The 24,332-nt window shown below is 32.6% G+C and overlaps 1 protein-coding gene across 2 annotated transcripts in view; it reads left to right on the top strand.

The window, feature by feature from the left end:
• The window catches only part of LOC115883105, a 79,025-nt gene that overhangs the window by 37,524 nt on the left and 17,169 nt on the right, over positions 1 to 24,332 (top strand). For both annotated transcript variants that reach the window (XM_030901400.1, XM_030901399.1), the window contains exons 2-6: positions 10,374 to 10,543; positions 14,255 to 14,399; positions 15,366 to 15,576; positions 15,636 to 15,803; positions 17,013 to 17,207. In XM_030901400.1, coding sequence (XP_030757260.1) covers positions 10,374 to 10,543; positions 14,255 to 14,399; positions 15,366 to 15,576; positions 15,636 to 15,803; positions 17,013 to 17,207 — 889 coding nt within the window. The remainder of the gene's footprint in view (positions 1 to 10,373; positions 10,544 to 14,254; positions 14,400 to 15,365; positions 15,577 to 15,635; positions 15,804 to 17,012; positions 17,208 to 24,332) is intronic.

The raw sequence follows: 24,332 nt of genomic DNA, 5'->3' as shown, positions 1-24,332 counted from the left end.
TTTATGTTAGTGCTTTTTTGTATTTTTTAACATTTAAGTTTTTCTATTTTATATTAGTATATTGTTTTTATATATTGACGTGTGTAAACTATTTTTGTACTGGCATGAATAAATAAATAAATAAATAAATAAATAAATAAATTATTAATTTTAAAAAAATTATACCTAATCCATCAAATTCTACGTCAAAAGGTGCTTTGGAAATGTTTCCGTAAAAATACAAAATTTTTCATAGCAAAAAAGTTACGGCGATTTGTTAAAAATGCACATTTTTGAAAAACACCCCGTAACTCATAAACGGTAACAGATATCGACGTGCGGTTTTCACCATAATGTGTTGATAAAAATTGAGCTCCAGACACCGATATTAGTTTTCGTCTATCTCCTATAGAAAATGGTATTTCCCTTTAAAAGCGTGCAATTTGACCCGCCCTGTATATAAAAAGGCCCATTCCAGACAACCTATTTATTTAATTAGATATTTGCTTATAGGAAGAGGGGTTCATACAACGCAATGAAACATACCTATTATTCTGGTTTAAATACATATACAACGCTACTGGGTGGTCCGAACTGTATTCGGGAAATTTAAACTTAATAAGAAATAAAAATTAGTAGTTCGTATAAATTTATGTCCTAAAATTCTTAGTTTCGGAGATCATGGTGTATAAATTTCATTTTTATTTCGATTTTTTCAAAATAATTTCTGAATTAACAGGTATATTTGGATGAAAATTGGTGTTTGGGATTTTTTGACATGAGAAATTTGATTTCGATGTCAATATGACCCCTATATTGACACCGAAATCAAATTTTTACGAACTACTTATTTTGTGTAACTTTTCGTCCGTACCTGTATAAACTACTGAGACTACTAAAAAAGGTCTCTTGGTAAAAATTGCTATACGGCCAATGGTCCTCGAGATATTTGGAATCGAAATAATCAATACATCTCATCATTAACAAAAACTGAACATGTTGACTAAAATCATAAATTTGAAATGCTTAAAAAATCGCCCGATTTAAATGAAATTTGGTATGTCGATAGATAGGGCCTAGCACAAATTGACCGTGTACGACACGTGTCACTGTTACAGTTAGTTTTAACTCTTAATAGTAGTTTATTTTCTTTTATCTATGGTTTTAACGTAAGAAACGTCAAAAGTTGATGTCGTCCGATCAAGACCAAATTTGGTGGGTATTTTAGAATAAAGTAATATTTCTGATCAAATGGAGAAATGCAGTATAAAAATAAAAATAATCACATTCCAAAAACAAAAACCGCTTGTTACAGATTAGGACATTCATAAAGCTGCAACTTTAGTGTAAAATTATTATTTGAATCACCCTGGTGTATACCTGTAGACATAGAAATAATATTTAAATTTCGTAATATATTCAGTAAGTGTTCAATCCCTGTCATTTAATACAGGAAGTTACAACTTAAAACATTAAGCTACGGTAAATCGCAATTTACAGTCATATATGTATCAATTAGTTCCAGTTTGTTTTCCAGTAGGATAAGCGTTCTTAAAAGCATTTTTGTAACGCATATTATGATTATTTTTATCTAGTTATATTAAGAATAATTTTTTAATTCGTATAATTAACAGATGGGAACTTTTTTTTTATTTAGCAAGAGAGGTACTATAAAGTCAAATAATTTAGGTACATATTACTTAAAATATCATCAAAATCGGCCAACTAGAACAAAATATATTAGACTTTAAACTACATAAAAATTCTAAGGTGCTAGGTGCTGGTGTTTCGTGCCGATGAGTGCTAGACAACTTAATATGTTACTTTATTTTATTGTTCTAGAAAATAAGGGAAACATTATTAATTATATAGATTTACAAAGACTGTCATAAATTGTCTGTCTTTAAAAAACTTACTGAAAAGGAATTTCTGTTCATTACTACAATAGAAAATCATCAAAATAAGTTTTTGTAGCTTCGATAATTCTTTAATAAAGGTTACAGTTGGTATTTTTGAAATATGTAGGTGCGTAAAACCCTTGTTTATGTCATATACAAAGGTAAAACATAATAATATCGCACAATATAAACAATTTTTTTTTCAAACGTCACAAAAGTATTAATTTTTGCGACGCGATTGACAATATAAAAAATCATTTTAAGGCCTAGGCATAAAAGACATTTATACAAGACGATAAAATGGTATTTTATCGTCGACCGAAAAGATTAATTCACCAGAGATGAAATCGCGAGTGAATTAATTTCTGGAGACGATAATGCAATTTTATCGTCGTGTATAAAACAATATTTTTTTCCATAGCGGGTTACGTTTTAAAAAATATTCAGAAATTATTATAGATACCATATAACAATATTTTTTTCATACTATAAAATTATATTTTTTCCATAGCATTTTTAATTGCTTCCATTTTTGAAAATTTTTGTATTCCTTTTCATAAGTTATTCGGGATTTAAATGGAAGTAGTTTAGATATGGGGTTTTCGCCTCAGCCTGAATATCTGTTGGTAATTTACTTATTTCGTTTTGAGCCATTTCTGGCTCCAATTCAATCAGCAATCGACACGAAAGAGAATTAAAAAATCAGTAAAAAATATTGACTCAAAAGTGACAACTATGGTGTGACAACCATAAGTGACAACTAAAGAGACAGCTTTATTTATTTGTCAAATTACATAGAAACCAACGCCAACCCAGCACAATATTTTTTTACTCGTAACAAATAACTTCAAATAATAATTTCTGAATATTTTTTAAAACGTAACCCGCTATGGAAAAAAATATTGTTTTATACACGACGATAAAATTGCATTATCGTCTCCCGAAATTAATTCACTCGCGATTTCATTGCTCGTGAATTAATCTTTTCGGTCGGCGATAAAATACCATTTTATCGTCTTGTATAAAGATTTTTCCGAATTACATTCTTTAAGATATCATCTTTTTTTGTTAATTTCAAATGAGTATATTCATCCCCAGCCACCTAAGAACTCTCAATGAATGACAGTTAATATTTATATTAAATTCATGTATGAACGCATACTAGATCAATAATCACCTTATTACATATTATGGCTGCGGAAGTCGTCCGGTTTCCTGTTCCATAAGCTTAGAAAATACTAAGTGACCTAATTTATTTTCCTTTTATTTTAGGTTTTAGTTATAAATTTTTATCCACAGTAATTTGAGAAACAACTTTTTACTGATTCTCCACATTTATTTTTTGTTATTCGAAAATTTTTCTTTACAAGACGAATTTTGCAGTTGATTAGTTTCATTTTGAGTTACTTTCTTATCTCAGTGAACATTACGGTTTACGGTAGACCTAACAACTATAATAGGGAGTTTTCGTTGCTTTAAAAAAATTCAACGGTACGGTTAACGGATACGTAACCATAACCGCTAATTTGACAGATAGAAAAACAGTTTTCGGACTTTCGGTTCATCGGTTGGGAGCCGACATACGATACGATAACCGAAAACTGACAGCTGAGCACAGCCCGTAGCGTAGTGTTTTGATTTTTGGTTTTTGTATTGTTTGATTTGAAAGTGCTTTATATGACTTTATTGGGTTTCGCTATATAGGATGGACAATTTAATTTTATTGGACTTTAGTGATGAATCGGATTTGGAGGATGCTATGCTGTTGGAAGGGTTTGAAAACAACATCGAATATCGAGCAGAACTTTATGGGGAGTTCAACCTAGAAATATTATCTGACCAAGAGTGCAAAGCTAACTTCCGCTTTGAAAAAAAAAAGACATTCCTCGATTAGTTGAAGCACTAAGAATTCCCAACGAGTTTAACACAGATAAAATAAATAATCAAAACATAAACAAAATAGAATGAGGTTAGGTTAGATCTGTATTTTTCAATGTTGTGTTTCTACTGCGCTAGTGCGCATGCGTACCGCTATGTTAACGGCTTTGGCTAACGTCCGTAAAATATCGGCAGCTAGCGGTTACGATATACGATAATCGAAATTGAAATGTCAAAGTTGTCAATTAGCGTTAACCGGAATTGCAATTTGTAAGCAACGAAAACTCACTAATATGTACTTGTGTTTCGGGCTGTGTTAAATATATTATAGAACTGAAAAAAATAGTTAATTTTACGATGCTAACATGTGCGAAGTGCAAAAAAGGTTTCCGGAAAGTCTGCTGAATGAGTTAGAGGTAAGGCTTTATTTTATGACTGAATATGATTTTATATTATATGCATTCGTTTATATATGAATATATATTTATATTATATGCATTCATAAACCAACACTTAAATTTATAGATTTTATTCAAATAAATTTTATTTTTTGTGAAAGTATTGCTGCTAACATTGTCAATACAATAATAATAATATTCAGTTAATGTAAATTAGTAATCATTAATAATATTTAATGCAAGAATTTATACTGACAGAAAGAAATTATGTTAATCGTGCTCTTTTAAGGTACGCGCACACTGACAAGAGCCGCACGCGCCGCATCGATCGAAGAAAAATATTGTTTGCGTTACTTTCAATGAAGGTGCGCACACTAGCCAGAGCCGCACGAATCGCATCGACGAAAATGCGGCCAGCATTGTTGGGCCAGAATGATTTTCGGTAAATGCGGCTAGTGCTGCTGGCGTCACACGCAATTCCTTCCACTCTCCGAAGAGGAGATTAGAAATTCAATATGCTAAGAAAGTTCGCAAATTTTTCATGGCTCATATTGAAATATTGAAAAAAATTTAATTCATCCTCAATTAAATATGGAAATAATGTAGACTTTCGATTCTTTCTCGTGATTTCTTCTTCTTCTATTAGCAAGGAGCTCATAATTATTTCTTGTCCGTTGTCATTTATTGTCGAGAAATATTAAAAAACACGCTTATCACCGCAGACAGGACTCCGGAAACGACTGATTGGCAAACTGTCTAAGACTGAGAAATTCGATTGGCAAATACGGGTGTAGTAGGGGCAAAAAGAAACAAAATAGCGAATAATGCGGCTCGTGCGGCGCGTTCGGTACGGCCCAGTGTGCGCGACAAGAAAAAAAAGTGCGATTCATGCGGCGCTTGCGGCGCGTGGGCTCTGGTCAATGTGCGCGCACCTTTATGGCGGGTTCATTTCTGTAAAATTCTGAGAATATCACCTGAAAAAATGTAGATTTCCATTTTGAAAAAAAAATGTTATGGAAACTTTTTATAGCTAAATTCAAGGGCAGTTATAGCTAATTATAAGATCACTTTCCTTACCAAAAAATATATTTTTTTTTGTACAAAAATGTGCGCAAACTAGTAACCTAACTAGTGCGCGACTCCGAAAATTGGAACCATGAAAAACAATGCTTGTGACGATAAGTTTATAATCTGTATAATATGTGCTATTACATTTAATTATAATAGATGATTCCATATATAAGTTTGGTTGTGTATACTCAAAATTTATTTTGATAAAGAATCTATACTAATATACATAATTGACATACTGATTAATCACGATCCTGCTCAAACCACTCAACGTAAGAAGCTCAATTTTGGCATACAGGTTAATTCCAGGGTGTAGAGATTCGATAAGAAGGGATTTTTCGAAATTCCAGTTCCAAGAGGGTGAAACCACCCCTCAAATATTACAATATTTTTTATTTAAAAAACGGTCAAGTTTCCGAAAAAACGCTTAAACATCACGTATATTTTATTTTGTTTTTTTACATATTTTAAGATTTTTTAAAAATGTATACAGGATGTTTCAAAAAATCTGGTCAGTGATTAATCACGATCCTGCTTAAAGCACTTGACGTAAACAGCTGATTTTTGGAAAACAGATTGACTTTAGGGTGTGGAGGTTCGATAAGGAGGGATTTTTCGAAACTCGAATTCTAACGGGGTGAAACTATCCCTCAAATATTAAAATTTTTATTTAAAAACCGGTGAGTTTTTCGGGAAAACTCTTAAACACGTATATTTTATTTTGTTGTTAGGGTGTTGTCTACAGGGTGTTTCATAAAATATGGCCATTGAGTAATCACGATTCTGCTTAAACTGCTTGACGTTTCAAGCTGATTTTTGGCAAACCGATTAACTGTGGGGTGTAGAGGTTCGATAAGGAGGGGTTTCTCGAATCTCAAATTCCAAGAGGGTGAAAACGCCCCTCAAATATTACAATATTTGTTATTTAAAAAACGGTTAGTCTTTCGGGAAAACGCTAGGACAAGCATAATTTATTTGGTTTTTTTACATATTTTGAAATTTTTTAAAAAATCATACAGGGTGTTCCAAAAAGTTGGGTAATTGATTAACCACGATTCTGCTTAAACTGCTTGACGTAAAAAGTTTATTTTTGGCAAACGGATTTTTCAAAAGTCAGATTCCAACGAGATGAAACTACCCCTTAATTCGACGCGAACGAAGTCACTGGTACACGCTAGTATAATATGTTATAGGTATATGTCAATTTTAAATAAGTATCTGCCGAAAGATTTAAATTATTTTTATTAGAAATAAAATAAACCATTATTATACATTTATTTGTGTTAACTCTTGCTACCTTGCGATGCAAAAATAAAAACAATAGAAAATAGAACACCAAATGTGTTGCAATAAACTTCGCTGTAATTAACTGATATATTAACAGGATGTTTTACAAGCGGTACATAATTATCGGGCGGTTTTAACAGTATTTCTTTATTTAAATTGGAAAGTGTTTTTAGTTTTTAAGAATATTGTTATTTTTATAGAGCATATTCCTATTTTGCCAAAAATAATATAATAGTGTTAATTCGTCATATAATTGGGTAAGATCGAAAAAAAGCGTCATGTTACTTTACAAATGCGATCGATGACAATCACTATACCGGGTGCGTCTCAAAAGTGGCTCATCCCTATAACTTTTTTATTTTTTCAGATAAAATAACGAGATTTGGTCCTTAGTATATTAATTTAATTTTTAAATTAAATTTTAATTTATATGATAATTTTCCAAATATGCTAATGACCCACACCGTAACCACCGTATTAACAAAGCCGGACAGCTTATTTGTGACGCCATCAACTGGAGGCCTAAACTTTGATTGCAATTGATACACTTTATACGTATATAATTGATATAAACCTTAATTGCACCGAATTTAATACCTGGACTGTAGTATTTTGGCCATATAAATAGGTTTCTAATTTCAGATCTAAATGTCCTATAAAATATTCCTTTATTAAATTTGATTGATAAAAAGTGAGAGATAAACATTTATTGACTGGTATGATTTTTTCCTTATTCTATTAAAGCTATTTTTATATACTATAATATTTTTAAAAACTCAGAGAAAGACATTTTAAAACTTCGAAATATATCTACTGAGTGAAAAAAGATCCACAATTTGAACTTTTATCGGGTAATTATCAACGCTGCTAAATAGAGTTACGCCTCCAGTTGGTGACGTCACGAGATTTTTACGTCACAGCTGGATGGCCTTGTTCCCACACTTGTTCCATTTGAAAAAATTGAGATATGATTAAAAATACAATTTGAGCATTTTCTAACTGGTCAGGACAAGACACTAAAAACATTAGACGATCAAATCTATTTTTCCAAGGCTCGTTGATTAAGAATTAGTTTTTAGCCATGGCACTCTAGATTAGAATTTTAGAGAATGTCAAAAGTTGACATATGATATGTCATTCTATTCAGAATGTCACTTTCTTTTGAATAGAGTAAAAAAATACCGAGGGTGCCATTTAAAAAGCAAAAGTTGTAACCATTTCCGGTGAAACAGGAAGTGACCAAAAACAATTGAATACGTCAATCAATCCTAATTTATGTCATATACTAACATACGAAATCTCGTTTTTTTATCTGAAAAAATAAAAAAGTTATAGGGGGTGAGCCACTTTTGAGACGCACCCGGTATATGAATATACATATATAACGAATACACCGATTTGGTCATCGAAACTGTGCGGTTTGGATTTTAACGTGTAAGACAGTGATGTAGACAGCTTAATGGAAAATCAAATGTATTAAAAAGAGATAAAAATTGGGTCGACACATTTCTTCTATGCGGTATTGCCGGATTTTGCATCAAAATTTCAAACCGCACAAGTATAGGCGTTTACGAAAAATATTGCATCCAGAGTTGGAACTTTATTTTTCACTATTAGTTACTAATTTTACTACAGCTGTAATAGATTATATTTAGTTTAGATATATTACCATCATTTCAGTAGTATACATGAAAGTTTTTAAAATAGCTCATATTTTTCTGCATACATTTTCCTACAAACGTAAAAAACTGGCAACACTGTATGCCGCTTTTGATTTTTTGAAAAAACAATATGGCGATATTATTATATAACTTGGTAATATTTGAGGGGTAGTTTCATCTCGTCGGAATTGACTTTCGAAAAATCCGTTTGCCAATAATAAGCTTTTTATGTCAAGCAGTTTAAGCAGAATCGTGGTTAAGAAATTACCCAACTTTTTGGAACACCCTGTATGATTTTTTAAAAAAATTCAAAATATGTAAAAAAAACAAATAAATTATGCTTGTCCAAGCGTTTTCTCGAAAGACTAACAGTTTTTTAAATAACAAATATTGTAATATTAGAGGGGCGTTTTCACCCTCTTGGAATTTGAGATTCGAGAAACCCCTCCTTATCGAACTTCTACACCCCACAGTCAATCCGTTTGCGAAAAATCAGCTTTAAACGTCAAGCAGTTTTAGCAGAATCGTGATTACTTAATGGTCATATTTTATGAAACACCCTGTATAAATTTATAAAAAATCTCAAAATATGTAAAACAACAAAATAAAATATACGTGTTTAAGAGTTTTTCCGAAAAACACACCGGTTTTTAAATTAAAAATATTTTAATATTTGAGAGATAGTTTCACCCCCTTAGAGTTCGAGTTTCGAAAAATCCCTTCTTATCGAACCTCTACACCCTAAAGTCAATCTGTTTTCCAAAAATCAGCGTTTTGCGTCAAGCGCTTTAAGCAGGATCGTGATTAATCAATGACCAGATTTTTCGAAACACCCTGTATACATTTTTAAAAAATCTTAAAATAAGTAAAAAAAAATAAAATATACGTGTTTAAGCGTTTTTTCAGAAATCTGACCGTTTTTTAAATAAAAAATATTGTAATATTTGAGGGGTGGTTTCACCCTCTTGGAACTGGAATTTCGAAAAATCTCTTCTTATCGAACCTCTAAACCCTAGAACCAACCTGTATGCCAAAATTGAGCTTCTTACGTTGAGTGGTTTGAGCAGGATCGTGATTAATCAGTCCCTTAGGGATTTTATATATTAGTATAGATTTTCAAATTTCAATACTCTATTCTACTGGCAACGAGTTAAAAGTATCCATTCTTAATTAACAGGAAATTCAGAATCTAAAATAACGCACATTACATTGTTTTGTAACAGTAATATATCGATTTCACTTTTAGTACATCCTGATAATAAAAAATACATTATTTTATATTGCGGATGTATTATTGCATTAGGAATAATATGCGTTAGCCCATAAACGAATATTTGTGCAACTCTCCGGAGTATAGCAGTTCTTTAGCCATTTTTTCCAAATTAATCACCTAAAAATTTGTCAATGGTATACAAATCTATTTTCAGAAAACATATTTTACTGAATAAAGCTTCCTTCAGAACCTCCCAATTAGTGGATTAAATTAGTAGTTTCAATTACACTTTATACTTTTTAGTTTACGATCATTCACAATGTCTAAAAAACACAATTAAAATTAATAAAATATCCTAGCAACAGCTTGCGGTAGTCTCTTGTACCCATAGAGAAAGCATAATATTTAGCTTATAAAACAATCTTTAAAACAATAAACTTTTGATTTCTAACCAAAATTTTTCTTGACTGGTGATAATCAAACGCCAAAATGACATTCCTCGCAAATTTTGAAGTATAATTAGTGGAAAAGTCAAAAGTTTGTTAACTTTTTCCACTAATTGAAAATTACTACCACTAATTATGACGTTCTGAATGATTACATTAAAATTTGGTGAACAAACTTCTACGGCTAATTGAAACTACTAACTTATTCCACTGATTTCGAGGTTCTGAATGAAGCTTAATCGAAAATGTCTACCACTAATTTTGACGTTCTGAATGCTTATATTGAAATTAAAGGAGCAAACTTCTACGCTAATTGAAACCGCTAATTTATTCCACTAATTGCGAGGTTCTGAATGAAGCATATGCGTTCAGCTCGACAAAAATTTACATCGATTGACATTTCAGAGTCCACTGTCACTTTTTGTCATTCTCTTGTATGGTACCTGTACTAATTCTAGCTTGTCGTTTACATATATTTTTATTATGTTATAGCTCTTGTATGAGTTTGGGTATGTTAATCTAACAAAAAATTATTTTTTCAGGAACTTTTGAAATCTGTAAATGATTTTCACAAGGACAAAATAGCAGAGCCATTGGAAGGCAAGTTTCCTATTGACGATGATTCTGTTAACCTTAGAAAACAACCTTCCATTCGTAGGAATCGGATTTCCAAGACAACAGATTTTGACGTACGCAGAAGAAAGCACGATTTGTAAGTTTGTCTTTATTAATTTATTATTATTTAGTTCATGTAGACAAAGAAAAAGATATATGCTTGTCCGACGATTCACGGGAGATTTCGACAGACGACATCCAAAAAATGAGCGAAAATATAATATATCTGTGAATTAAAATGACAAACAGCAACTGTCACTGTCATGTATGTTCTCGTTGGACAGACTACATAATATACTGCTCAAATTGTGCTGAAAGCTTTCCTGAATCTAATATATACAAGGTGTCCCAAAAATAAGTGCAAGTATTTTAACTGGTAACTGGTAGTATAGTTTAACCCCAGAAACACACATATGAGGGTTTTTTCGCGAAAAAATTTTTTTGAAAATTAGAAATTTTTTGAAAAATTTTTTGGAATTTTTTTTAGTTTTTAGTCAAAAAACGTAATTTCTTGATAATATGGCAACATAGGTATTAGATTAAATTTACAAGAAAGAAAATCCAGAAAAGATCCAGTAGTTCTCAAAATTTTAGTAAAATAACTCCGTTATTTTGGACTTCTTCCGTTCTAAACTTTAAGTCAGAACTATAATAATAATGCTGGAATTGCGGTACGTTAAATAAAAAACGTTTCGCGTTATATAACTATTTATGTTATAAATTTAAAAAAAAATATATGGGTATTTCCCCACTGCAAGAAAATCTACAAAATAAAATAGTTATTTTTTGTAAGCACTGCTGGCGTTAAGCTTGATTTTCATGCATCGGTTGTCCGACGATACGTTGATACGATATTAATTTTATTGGTAGAATTTAAAGACTTTGATTGGTTAGAAAATAACGCAGTTTTTAAATTTATTGCATTTTCATGCCTCCGTTTATCGGATATACGTTGGTGTTATTTTATATTTTCGTTTCCATAACGATTTTGCTATTTTACTTATATTTTTATTATTGTTAGATTAAATTTGTCAAAAAAGTGTCAAAACATCCGTTATCGTATGAACGGGTCCGTTGACGGGCTGAAGTAAAATATTTACGGAAGAAAAGTGGCACGAAAACGCTATGACCAATCAGAGCACCGTCGGACCAACGTACCAATGTATAACGGATGCATGAAAATCAAGCTTTAAGCCAACGGAAAAAAATATAAATTTGTGCTCAACTGAAGTTCAAACCGTAAATAACCACGTGATGGTTGTTAATATAGCTCTATCTTTACTCAGAGCACAGAATATCAGAGCACACACTACGCAAGATAGTTGCTTGATAAACGCTACGTTGCGTAGCTAGATATTCTGTGCCTGTTTACTTATTATTTCTCTGAGATACAACTTTATAATTTAAAAATTTACAACTTCACACACAACAGAAGAGCATAAAAGACTTCTAGCATTCTTATTACAGATTATCAAATCTAATAACGGCGATTATATTTAGATTGAAACTTTAATGAAAAATCAACTAAGCACATTTATTTTAAAATAAAAAAACTTTCATGTAAAAATATCTTCGTGGTGCTTCATCATTGCCTGTATATTTTGCAAAACAAATAATCTAAATATCAGACAGGAAACATAATATACTACTATTTTAGAGCATTTAAATGTTGTTTTGAAACAACATCCGTCCATAGCTTATTATTATATTACTAGTCATTACAATCTTCGGTTGAAGTTTTGTCTGGACAAAAAATAATTTGGGAATTCTCTGAATTTTTTCTTCGCTACAAGGTTTGTAACATTGTGGTTTGTAAGTTATTAATATTTCATTACATATTAATATCTCAAAAACAAAACCAAATGATATGAAAAAATTTTCAGTTTTCCAGAGTTGTTGGAACAAGTGGTAAAATGCCTGCAAAAAATCAAGTGCTACGACCACTGCCTATTCAATAGACAGCCAGTCGACTTGGACCTACGCGTACTAGGGTGACCGATATGTTTTTTGGAATCGGAAATATCGGTACCGCCCCTCTTAGGGTGCAGCCACACTATCCTAAAAACGGCGTATCGGCGTAACGGCGTAACGACCTTGAATCGATTTCCAGTAATTCTATTGGCTGAAATTTTTGACAGATGAATTTGACAGATAAAATTTCTGACAGATGAATGTTTCAGCCAATAGAATTACTGGAAATCGATTCAAGGTCGTTACGCCGTTACGCCGATACGCCGTTTTTAGGATAGTGTGGCTGCACCCTTAGGAACCGGAATTGCCCGGTTTTTTAAAAAAATACGAATAAAAAACATAGGTAACTTAAAATCTACATCAAACAGCATAAACCAACTGAACCAAAGTTGAAAAAAAAATACATTTTCAATTAAAAATGTAAATGCGTATCAAAACATAGGATAAAAATATTAACTAATGCCATTTAGCAACATACTAAATAATAAAATAACATATTTATACTTCAATAAAATTGCTTAGTAATTTTCAATTAGTGAAAAAAGTGACTTTTCCACTAATTATACTTCAAAATTTGCGAGGAATGTCATTTTGGCTTTTGATTATCACCCGTCAAGAAAAATTTTGGTTAGAAATTAAAAGTTTATTGTTTTATAAGCTGAATATTATGCTTTCTCTATGGATACAACAGACTACCGCAAGCTGTTGCTAGGATATTTCATTAATTTTAATTGTGTTTTTTAGAAATTGTGAATGATCGTAAACTAAAAAGTATAAAGTAGTGTAATTGAAACCACTAATTTATTCCACTAATTGGGGGTTCTGAATGAAGCTTTCGAGATAGAATCACTACTTATTTAGAAGAGTTTGATTTCGACCGCTAGAAAGTATCAATGGACTTTCGTATGTAACAAAAAACATTTTTAGCCGACCATACCAACAGGTATGGTAGGCTATTAAGATCGGCAAAAAAAGCTTTTTTAATTTCACTCAAAATGAGTTATTTGGGTCATAAATGACCTAAATACAAAATATTTTCATGGTGTCTCTCTGTCCGTCTAAAACACGATAACTCAAAAACCGCTAAACCGATTTTAACCAAATTTGGCACAAAAATACTGTGGCACCCGAGAATCTGGCCATTAGTTTTTGTTGGGGGTGGGGGGTTGGTAAGGGGGTATGGGAGGGTGTTAAAAATTTTAAAAAATCGTAACTCCATAATTACAGTAGCTAGCGAAACGCGGTTTTCAATTTAAGATTAGGAATAATATTTGCAACAAAATTTGTAATAACATCAAAATCAGTCAAAGTCGCAGTTTTTGAGGTAAAAAAAATTGAAAAAATTCCTTTACTTTGAAACTAAAAGAACTGCCTACCAACTTTTTATTAACATATTTTAGTATGGGCGGTTATACGTGCCTCCCGGCGCCAATTTTTTTAATTATTGTTACCGAGTCCCGAAAGTACCGAAAAAAATATATCAGGAAATTCTATATTTTCTAGGAAACTTTATAATATTATTTTACTTTATATGTATCTGTATTTGGTTTAGAGGGTTGCTAAATATAGTAATATTTGTTAGAAAGCGTGCATGTACAAGTACATACTATCAAGCTAGATATTCTGTGATACTATAATTTAATTATAATATGCACAAATAAAGTTAATGGTAATAAAGGTACAAAATACAAGACAATAACACACCACCACTGAACATTTGTATCAATTTTTTGTCAATTTTTGGATGTCGTCTATCAAAATCGTTCGAAATATTTCTAGGACAGGCTTTAAAATTAAAAGAATCTGAATATTCATACTTATAATATTTTTTATTTAGTTTCCAGAGTTCGAAAAATTTTGACATCAAGGGAGTTATAAAAATACACACGTCGACGTGCAATTGGCTGATCAATGAAAAAGAAGAATATGTATCATATGAAAATGAGAATTTATACAGGGTGAACGATACAAAGAAAAGAAGGGTAAGTATTTTAATATCTAAGTTATGGTAATTTATTCGCGAGTCAGTATTATTATTCCCTGCTGCAAAAAAATTAAATTATCCTAAACTTCAAATAGGTTTCACAGAATCGCCATCAAAAATAAAACTTATCTTATAACTGTAACTTATCACTATTTCTCTCGAGCGAATTTCACAGAAATATTAGCTACTTTGCTGTAATTTTATCAAAAATATAAATTTTTGAGATAACTTTTTTCCCAGAGGTATGATCTACGAAAGCGTAGAGCTGCCATACCGATGTGGAAAAATATTTTTAACAAAATTTACAGTTTTTCTGTAAACTTACAGTTTTTTCTGTAAATTCTAAATCTACATTTTTTGTATATGTCGCATGCAATTTACAGATAAACTGCATGCGACATAAACAAAAAATGTAAATTTAGAATTTACAGAAAAACTGTAAATTTGGGCATTTTCTGTAAATTTACAGTTTTTCTGTAAACTTAAATTGTTTTCTGTAAATTCTAAATCTACATTTTTTGCATATGTCGCATGCAATTTACAGAAAAACTGTAAATTTACAGAAAATGTACAAATTTGCAGTTCTTCTGTAAACTGCATGCGACATATACAAAAAATGTTAATTTAGAATATACAGAAAAACTGTAAATTTGTACATTTTCTGTAAATTTACAGTTTCTCTGTAAACTTAATTTTTTTTCTGTACATTCTAAATCTACATTTTTTGTATATGTCGCATGCAGCTTACAGAAAAACTGTAAATTTACAGGAAATATACAAATTTACAGTTTTTCTGTAAATTTACACTTTTTCTGTAAATTTACATTTTTTCTGTAAATTGCATGCGACATATACTACCCAGTAAGACAATGTCTCGGCATCGACCTGTTCGTTACTCAATTACTTCTGTAAATGTTGATCAAACTTCATATATAAGAATACTATTCCCATTATTCAATTACAGGAACTCCTAAAGGCAGATGTTACTATCCGATTAGTTCGATATTCAAATTCAAAATCTACTGAAATCGAGTTAAGAGATAGCTCCAATTTTACATACATTTTACATTTCAATTCTACCAAAAATGCTAAACAGTTTATGGAAAATGAAAAAATACAATCATACCTAACGGACAATAAAGTGACAATTAAAAGCACTCTACTTAGATTTTTAGGTAAGTTTGTTATGCCAATTTTGTTTTAATAATTTACTAAAGCAGTGCTCATTTTTCAGGAAAAAGATCAAGTCGCGAAATTCTTGAAAAGAAGGGCATCTACAAGAACGAGCCCATTTTTGGAAATACGCTGAAGGAAATTTACTCCAAATCTGAAATACCTGTTCCTCAATTTATTTACGATGTCATCAGACTGATAGAAATGCCTGAAAATATAATGAGTTTAGGTAAATGTTTAAATATCTGTTTGTTAACAATAAATAAAAAGATTATAGAAAGACATATCAACAAGTAAATTAGCGAGACTACGAAGGAGTTTTAATATGGCTCACTTAAACACCGGTTGATGCTGTTCTCACTTTCTTTAACATATATGTTAAAATATAAAAGAGAGGAACTCACTAGTTTGCTGATTTTGTTTTACGTTGAGTCAATAATTGTTAATGAATTTATTTAATAAAGAAAATACAGAGGACGCTACTGAAGTAACTGATTAAAATTTATAAAAGTGGAACACAATAGTGAAAAATTGTTTGTTTATTTCTCATGATATTTTTTCTAAAAAGAATTATGATTAATTTAATAAAAAAAATTATCAAATTTACCATTTCAGTCATATAACTAAACTGTCAACATGTTTTCTTTTTGTCAATGATGACATGGGTTGATCATTTACATTTCAAATATCTTGAGAACGGTTACTCGTAGCAGTTTTTTTTGAAGAGTCCTTTTTTACATAAAAAATGGCGAAAATGTATATTATCTCACTCAGTAGTTTTATACCGGTGCGGACGAAAAGTTATTCCTCTTCAAACCAGTGGCGGTTCGTGGTTATTATTGTAGGGAGATCAATATCTAAAAATATTGCTTCGATTTTTTTAAGACGCGACCAAATTTAATCATTTTCTTACAAGGTACTTGTACGTTTAGTTAAAGGAAATCTAAAAATAAATACAAATTATGTTAAAATGAAACCTACCCTTACATTTATAAACAGGTAGTCTAGTGCCATTTCACTAAAAATCCAGTCAATGTTCTTTACACAAATTTTCCACGGTAGGACTTAAAAGACATTTAAATAATAATGTCACAAAAATATAAATACACATACACATTTCTAAAAGTTTTATTTCACATTTTTGGGTAAAATAAAACGTTTTGAAGCGAAAATTGGACAAATTGACAGTTTTTAGGAATAGTTTTGAATATTTTAGGATGAAAAAAAAGTGCAATTTATTACAAAATGTATAATTTAAATAAGTTTTTCTAATTTTCTTCTGATTTTAACTTATTTTTATCTGCAGAATACGCTGCCGAAGATCGAAGATTCCCGAATACAATTTGGACCTCCCTGTGTATAATCAAATATTTATCTTTGGATTATTTATTGGGCAAAAATCAAATATAGTGTTTATAATATTTTTATTATTTTTTAGGATTATATAGGACTTCAGGCAATTTAGCAACTATTCAGAAAATACGTTTTGATGTTGATAACGGACGACTGAATACCTTAAATCAGTACAGCAAAGATCCAGACGTGCTAACAGGGAGTTTAAAATTATTTTTTAGAGAACTCAAAGAACCTCTAATACCATATGAAGTTTGTGAAAAACTTGCGGATATAGTCAGTAAGTACATTGAATAATGCAGGGTGAGTCTTAAATAAGTGCAAATTTTATTTAATATATATTTTATTTAATAATAATAATAATACAACTGAATGAAGCTATGATATACTATTTGATATTTAACAAATGTTATTCTAAATATTATCTATAGGATGAAGTACCTAGATGTGTAACATCTGTATGTACGTTAAAGGTATAATGAAACTTTATTTTATTTTAAAGGATATTCCATAATATCAAAACCTTACATAATCAACATAATCAAAATAAGTGGTAAAAAAAAGGTGCTAGCGAAAATAAGCTGTCCAAAAAATAAAAGAATGACCAAGATATACAACCATTAAACATACTTAAATAAAGTGATTTACAAAAATAATACACTACAGTTAGACAAAATACCTTTCAAATTGATTGTAGTTTCCATATATTATATTTTTGCTTAATAATTTAAATTGTTTCAGTTTCACACAATTTCTCACCTCCAATGGCAACAAATTATATAGTTTAGGCCCGAAATAAGTAACATACCTTAAATTAAGGTTATTGGTACTCATTTGTAATCTGATTTGTTTAGTTTGTCGAGTTCTGGTTTCATAAGAATGGTCGATTAGAGGTTTTAAATCAGCTCGAGAATGTATATAAGAACAAACTGTGAAAATGTAAATTGTTCTAACATTAACAGTTTCCCTATCAAATAGCAAGTGTGTAGGAAAAAGTCTATTTTTTCTATAAATTATTTTTAAAATATATTTTTGTATTATATTTAATTTATATAAGCTGCTTTCATAAAGCCCACCCCATACCAAAATACCATACCTTATTATTGATTCCACAAGAGCTTTATAAATCATAATTAGGATGTTTTTATTTAGAAAGTCTCTCAAAAGGTAAAATTTATGAACTAATTTACGAATTTTTCTGGATATGTAATCAATATGAGGTTGCCACTTCAAAAATGTATCAATTACAATTCCAAGATATTTTATTGATGGAGTTTCTTTAATAGAATAATCGTCAATTGCAATGATGCTATATTGTGGTCTGTTTACCCTCGTGAGTGAGAACGCTATGTATTTGGTTTCTTCTAAATTTAATGTTAATTTGGAATTTTGAAGCCATATTTTTACTTTTGCCAAACAATCTATTGTTTTAGTTTTTACATCTTCCCAGCTATCTCCCGAAACAACCAGGGCTGTGTCATCTGCGTAAGATATAGTTAGACCATTGATAGATAGTTTTAATAAGGAGTTTATATATAGTACAAAAAGTATCGGTCCTAACACCGTTCCTTGTGGAATTCCAATTTTAATTTTTTGTTGGTCGCTTAAGGTTTGATTATTTAACCTCACCATTTGCAAACGGTCCGATAAGTAACTCTCAAACAGATGCAAGGTTATTCCACTTATTCCGTAACCCTCCAATATTGTTAAGAGCCTACCATGATGAACAGTGTCGAACGCCTTGGGAAGGTCTAAAAATACTGACATTTTTTATTTGAGTTTAACTGTGTAACAACTTCGGTTACCAACCTGTGCATTGCATCTACAGTTGATAAACCCTCAAGAAATCCAAACTGGTTTTCTGATAATATATTATTTATCTTTAGAAAGCTAATGAGTCTTACCTTTATACACTTTTCCAAGATTTTCGCAAAGCTACTGATGAGGCTAACAGGACGGTAATTGTTTATAGAATTTTTGGGGCCGGCTTTGTGGATGGGAGTTACTATAGAGGTTTTAAATTCAGACGGTATTTTTCCATTTGTTATTATTAAATTAATTATATGTAACAATGGGTCAATAATTTCAAGATGTGTCTGTTTTATAATATCAGCTTTTATACCATCATAGCCGGGAGCGGTATTGTTTTTTAAAGTTGAGATATGATTTATTAGTTCATTTTTTGTTATGGGAGTTAAATAAATAGAATTTGTTATAGGCTGGTTAGTTTGTTGCTCTAAAAATTGCTGTAAAGGAATCGCTTTTTCCATTTCTACCCCAATGTTTATAAAGTAATCATTGCAGAAATTGGCAGCTTCTAATAAGCTAATAAAGCTTTGACCATCCTTATTTTTTATATCAGAAATGTTGTTACTGTTCTTATTATTTTCATAAGTGGCATCCTTAATTATTTTATATAGATTTTTCATGTCATTTTTATTGTTTTCAACTTGTTTTTCGTAATATAGATTTTTTTGCTTATTTATAAGCCTGTTTAAAGCGTTCCTGTATTCTTTATATTCCCTTTCTAATTGGGTGCTGAGATTTTTACTTAATTTTTTCTTCATTCTATCTCTAGTTTTTATTGACGTAATTATGTATTTTTGGTAAGTATCTAAGAAAATTTTTGTTGCCCTTTCGCAGTTATTTTCATTAATAACAATAGACCAATCAACATTCTTTAAAAGCGTTTTAAATTTATAAATATTTAATTTAAATTTTGTTTTATTTTCTTGAGTTTTTTTTATATGTTTATTTTTTTGATTAACTGTAAGCATAATTGGGCTGTGATCTGTTATAACTTCTTCTAAGATATATGATTTAAAGTTTAATTTATTAGATTTTACTATATTATTTATAAATAAATGATCCAGACAAGTTTTTGATTTAGGTCTTGTTACTGAGTTAATATAAGACTGAAAACCAAGTGCATTCATCATTGTAAGTTAATTTAAAACATGGTTATCTGTTTTTTCCATGATGTTTATATTGATATCTCCTACAAAAATTTCAACATTAGAATGAGTTAAGTTTTCTAAATAAGTGTAGATGTCACTCACAAAGTTAACCTTTGGAATGGGTGGGGGCTTATATATTGCTGTTAAACCGTAAGTTGTTTTATTTATTTCAAAATTTATTCTACTAAGTGTTGCCTTCGAGTTCGTCAACTGAGTGAAAGAGAAATCAACGTTTAAATTTTTCTTTACCAACATAACAACCCCATCGTTTTTATTATATGTAGCCTCATTATAAAATGTATGATATTCTGCAATATTGTAATTTTTTGTGGAATCAATTTGAAAAGTTTCAGTAAGTACAATTATATCTATATGATGCAACTTATATGTTTCTAAAAATAAAATTAGATTATCAATATTTTTATTTAAACTTCTGATATTAAAATGAATTATAGTTAATACATATTCTTTGTTATTTTTAATAATTTCTAACCTTTTCATATCCACCATTTCTCCTTGTACCTCATTTTCTTCAATAATTTGTTCCAATATATCGTCTTGTGTATTAAATACCATTAACTAGTCATAATCAGTTTTGTTTCTCAAAAGACTTGTGGTATTTCAGGGATGGGCACTCCTGGTCAAGAGCTGTGTGATTGGTTTTAAATTGAAGGTTGTATCTTTCATTTGCCCACATGCAGTTTATGCACATCTTTGCTTTCTTACATCCATGGGTACTGTGGTCTCCAGCACAGGTTCCACACACTTCATTTTTCGTACATTTGGAGCTTTTATGATGACAACCTTGACAGTCAAAGCAGCGCGAAACCGGTCCTCGTAAACTGGCAATCGTTCCCAATCTATGTATAGCTTTCCATACCTTAGCATCCTGCACAGCAACTCTCCCGAGCACTCTGCATATACTGTAGAGGTCTGTTTGGTATATTGTAGAGGTCAGGGTTTGTAGATCTCGATAAAAGAAATATATTTTCTCTTTTCCGTTTTTCAAATAAGTCCAAAATAACCGAGTTATTTTATATTGAAAATTTAAAAAAATATATAATTTTTATTCAAATTTTCAGAACCACTGGATCTTTTCTGGGTTTTCTTTCTTGCAAATTTAAGAAAGCAAATTTGATGCAATCTTGATGCAAGAAAATTGCAAATTTTCTTGCATCAAGAAGTTATGTTTTTTCACTAAAAAATTTCAAATTTTCAGAATTGTTTTTTCGCGAAAAAAAACCTCATAGGCGTGTTTCTGGGGTCGAAATATGCTACCTCTAAAAATATTTGCACTTATTTAAGACTCACCCTGTATACTTTTGAAAATGTACCTGGATAAAATTTATACCAATATAAAAGTAAAAAAATAATATCGTATTGTTACGTTTTTCGTCGGTTCCGTGTGGATAGAAAGTCACAATTTATTTAAACACTATTTATTTAACACTAATTAACAAAAACAATAACGATAAAAAAAAACTTAAAGAACTATTTATAACTTATTTACAATTTATCTAATTATTTATCTAACAGAAATTTATATTGAATTAGCGCGGCGATTGTAACTCTACGCGTCGATCGGTTATTTATTTCTATCCCCTTCAGGTTTCGGGCATGGGCTTATATATGAGAGAAACAGACAGTCCAGACATATCTCGAAAATTCTTAGCGGCGTTCTTCGAACGTCGGTGGGCGTATGAGTCATAGCCGAGTGGCCAAGCCTAAGGCCGAGTTCACACGGTACGGGTCCGCAACACTGCCCCCTTCTTAGGTACATGCTCGTCCCGAGATGTACACGGTGAATGAAGGTATTTGCAAAGCTGGCCCCTGGTGCATTGAGAAGTCTGGTAGAAAAAGCAGTCTACAGTTTTCTCGTCCGATCTCAGCTTTGGGTTATAGCAGCAAACGAGGATCTCGATTCCCGTAAATCTAAACAAGACTTCAATCATGTTCCGGATTGTACGCCAACTCAAACCATCCAGTCCACACGCCAGCTTCGGAATGGCTAATCGTGTAATGTTATTGTTCAGCAGGGCTTCTCTCAGTTCAATCAGGGTCTTCCATAGAGTGAGATAAGTCGTCTTACTCGGGGACCATTCCTTGGTGACCAGGTAGAAGATGTGTCTTGCTTGACCATGTGCATTGTCGGTTAGCCTCAAGACGCTTCCAACCTCTGGATCCTGTCGGCGTAGTTCTCCGACACGCCCAAACTTCTCATTGAACGTCGCAGCGATTCCTCTGGACATCCGCAAATCTCGGGCCACACAGTGAGCGAGCGAATAATCAGGAGGCACGGAAAAGAGGTCTCGTTGTTTTTCTTTGGTTACACCATAGTGAGCCTTCTCACTGCTGTTGTATCGGCCCATGAAATCGTCAAAGGACATCTCCGAATCCGGGGGATCAAAGCTGCAGGTTCTCACGGTCCCAGCACGATCTTCTATTTCGCCTTGGTAAGGGCTCAAACGGTTGAAATGAACTATCCTCGGTTTTCCTTTTGGCAATTTTCTGATACGGTATACGACGTCATTAATTCTATCCACGACTTCGTATGGGCCTTCCCACGAGGATTGTAGCTTTGGAGATAATCCACGACGTCTCTGCGGGTTGTACAGCCACACCAAATTCCCTGGTTGGTATCCCCCATGCTCAGCTTGAATGTCGTAGTGCTCCTTCATTCGGTCACTAGCGCTTTGAATATTTAGGCGGACTCGCTGATGGATGTCGTCCATCCTTTGACGTAGCCTGTGGACATAATCTTCTCCAGCGACATCTTCTCCCGGTCGGCAACCAAACTTCAGATCACAAGGTAGACGCACTTCCCGTCCCATAACGATGCTGGCTGGAGTTTGCCCTGTGGATTCTTGGACGGATGAGCGGTAGGCCAACAGGAACAGGTGAAGAAATTTGTCCCAGTCTCTTTGGTGGTCAGAGACTACTTTGGCCAAATAACGGTTGATGGTCCTGTTCATGCGTTCAACCATCCCATCGGATTGTGGATGTAGAGCCGTCGTCCTGGTCTTGCGGATGTTAAGGACTTCACAGACGCCTTGGAACAGATTGGACTCGAAGTTTCTTCCCTGATCTGAATGCAGCTCCATGGGAACACCAAACCTGCAGATCCATTCCTTAACAAGAGCATCAGCAATGGTGGACGCTTCTTGATTTGGTAACGCGTAGGCCTCGACCCATTTGCTGAAGTAATCCATTACTACCACAATGTATTTGTTGCCATCGTTCGTCTCCGGGAAAGGACCAGCCACGTCGATTGCTATTCGTTCGAAAGGACTGCCTACATTGTACTGGCGCATTGGAGCTTTACCGCGCCTTTGTGGTCCATTGATAGCAGCGCAAACGTCGCATTTCTTACACCAGGCCCTCACGTCTTCTGTGCAGTTCACCCAATAGAACCGTTCACGCAGCTTGCCAAGTGTCTTGGTAACACCAAGATGTCCACCGCTGGTTCCATTGTGAACTTCCTCCAAGACCTCCGGGATCCTCTTCTTTGGAATGACGATCTGCCTTCTCTCTTCTTGTCCCTCTGGCCTCTCAATCACACGGCGGAGTAACCCGTCATCTATTACCAAGGAATTCCACTGGGCCCAGTACGACTTCACGTTCGGCGAATATCTGCAAACTTCCTCCCACGTTGGTCTTTGGTCCGCGTTTTTCCAGTTAATCACTAAGCCTAATTCTGGGTCACTGATTTGGTCGTTTGCAAGATCTTCGGGTTGCCAAGTATCTTTAACCACAGTTGTTCTTAGGAGTTTCGCTTCTTTCTCTTCTGCTCGGGAACAATGCTTACAGTCCTTATCGCAAGGTCTTCTGGAAAGTGCGTCGGCATTTTGATGGATCGCCCCAGCTCGATGTTCTGTGTCGAAATCAAATTCTTGTAATCGTTCAATCCATCTAGCTACCTGCCCTTCAGGATTCTTAAACTGCAACAGCCATTTCAAAGCAGCATGGTCTGTTCTTAACAAGAACTTTCTTCCATAGAGATACTTGTAGAAGTGTTCCACTGCTTTAACTACTGCTAGTAATTCTCGTCTGGTTACACAGTAGTTCCTTTCCGGTTTCGACAAGGTCTTACTAAAATAACCAATTTTTTCTTGACCATCCTGGATCTGAGACAGAACAGCGCCTAACGCAACATTGCTAGCGTCGGTATCCAATATAAAGTTTCCGTTGCCAAGAGGGTAGCTAAGTATGGGCGCACTAGTCAGGGCCTTCTTCAATTTCCGGAATGCCTCGTCAGAATCTCAAGAGAAACGCGTCTCAAGAGAAACGCGTCTCGCCTTCGGTAAGTCTGGTCAATGGTTTTGCGATGGTGGCGAAACCCTGTACATAGCGGCGATAGTATGTGCATAGTCCCAAAAAGTTTCGTAGTTCATGTTTATCTTTAGGTATCGGCCACTCTTCCACTGTCTTGATCTTCTGTGGATCTACCG

This window comes from Sitophilus oryzae, unplaced genomic scaffold (assembly GCF_002938485.1).
Source record: "Sitophilus oryzae breed Bouriz unplaced genomic scaffold, Soryzae_2.0 scaffold_1809_pilon_pilon, whole genome shotgun sequence".
NCBI lineage: Eukaryota > Metazoa > Arthropoda > Insecta > Coleoptera > Curculionidae > Sitophilus > Sitophilus oryzae.
This window is presented reverse-complemented; position numbering and strand designations above follow the sequence as displayed.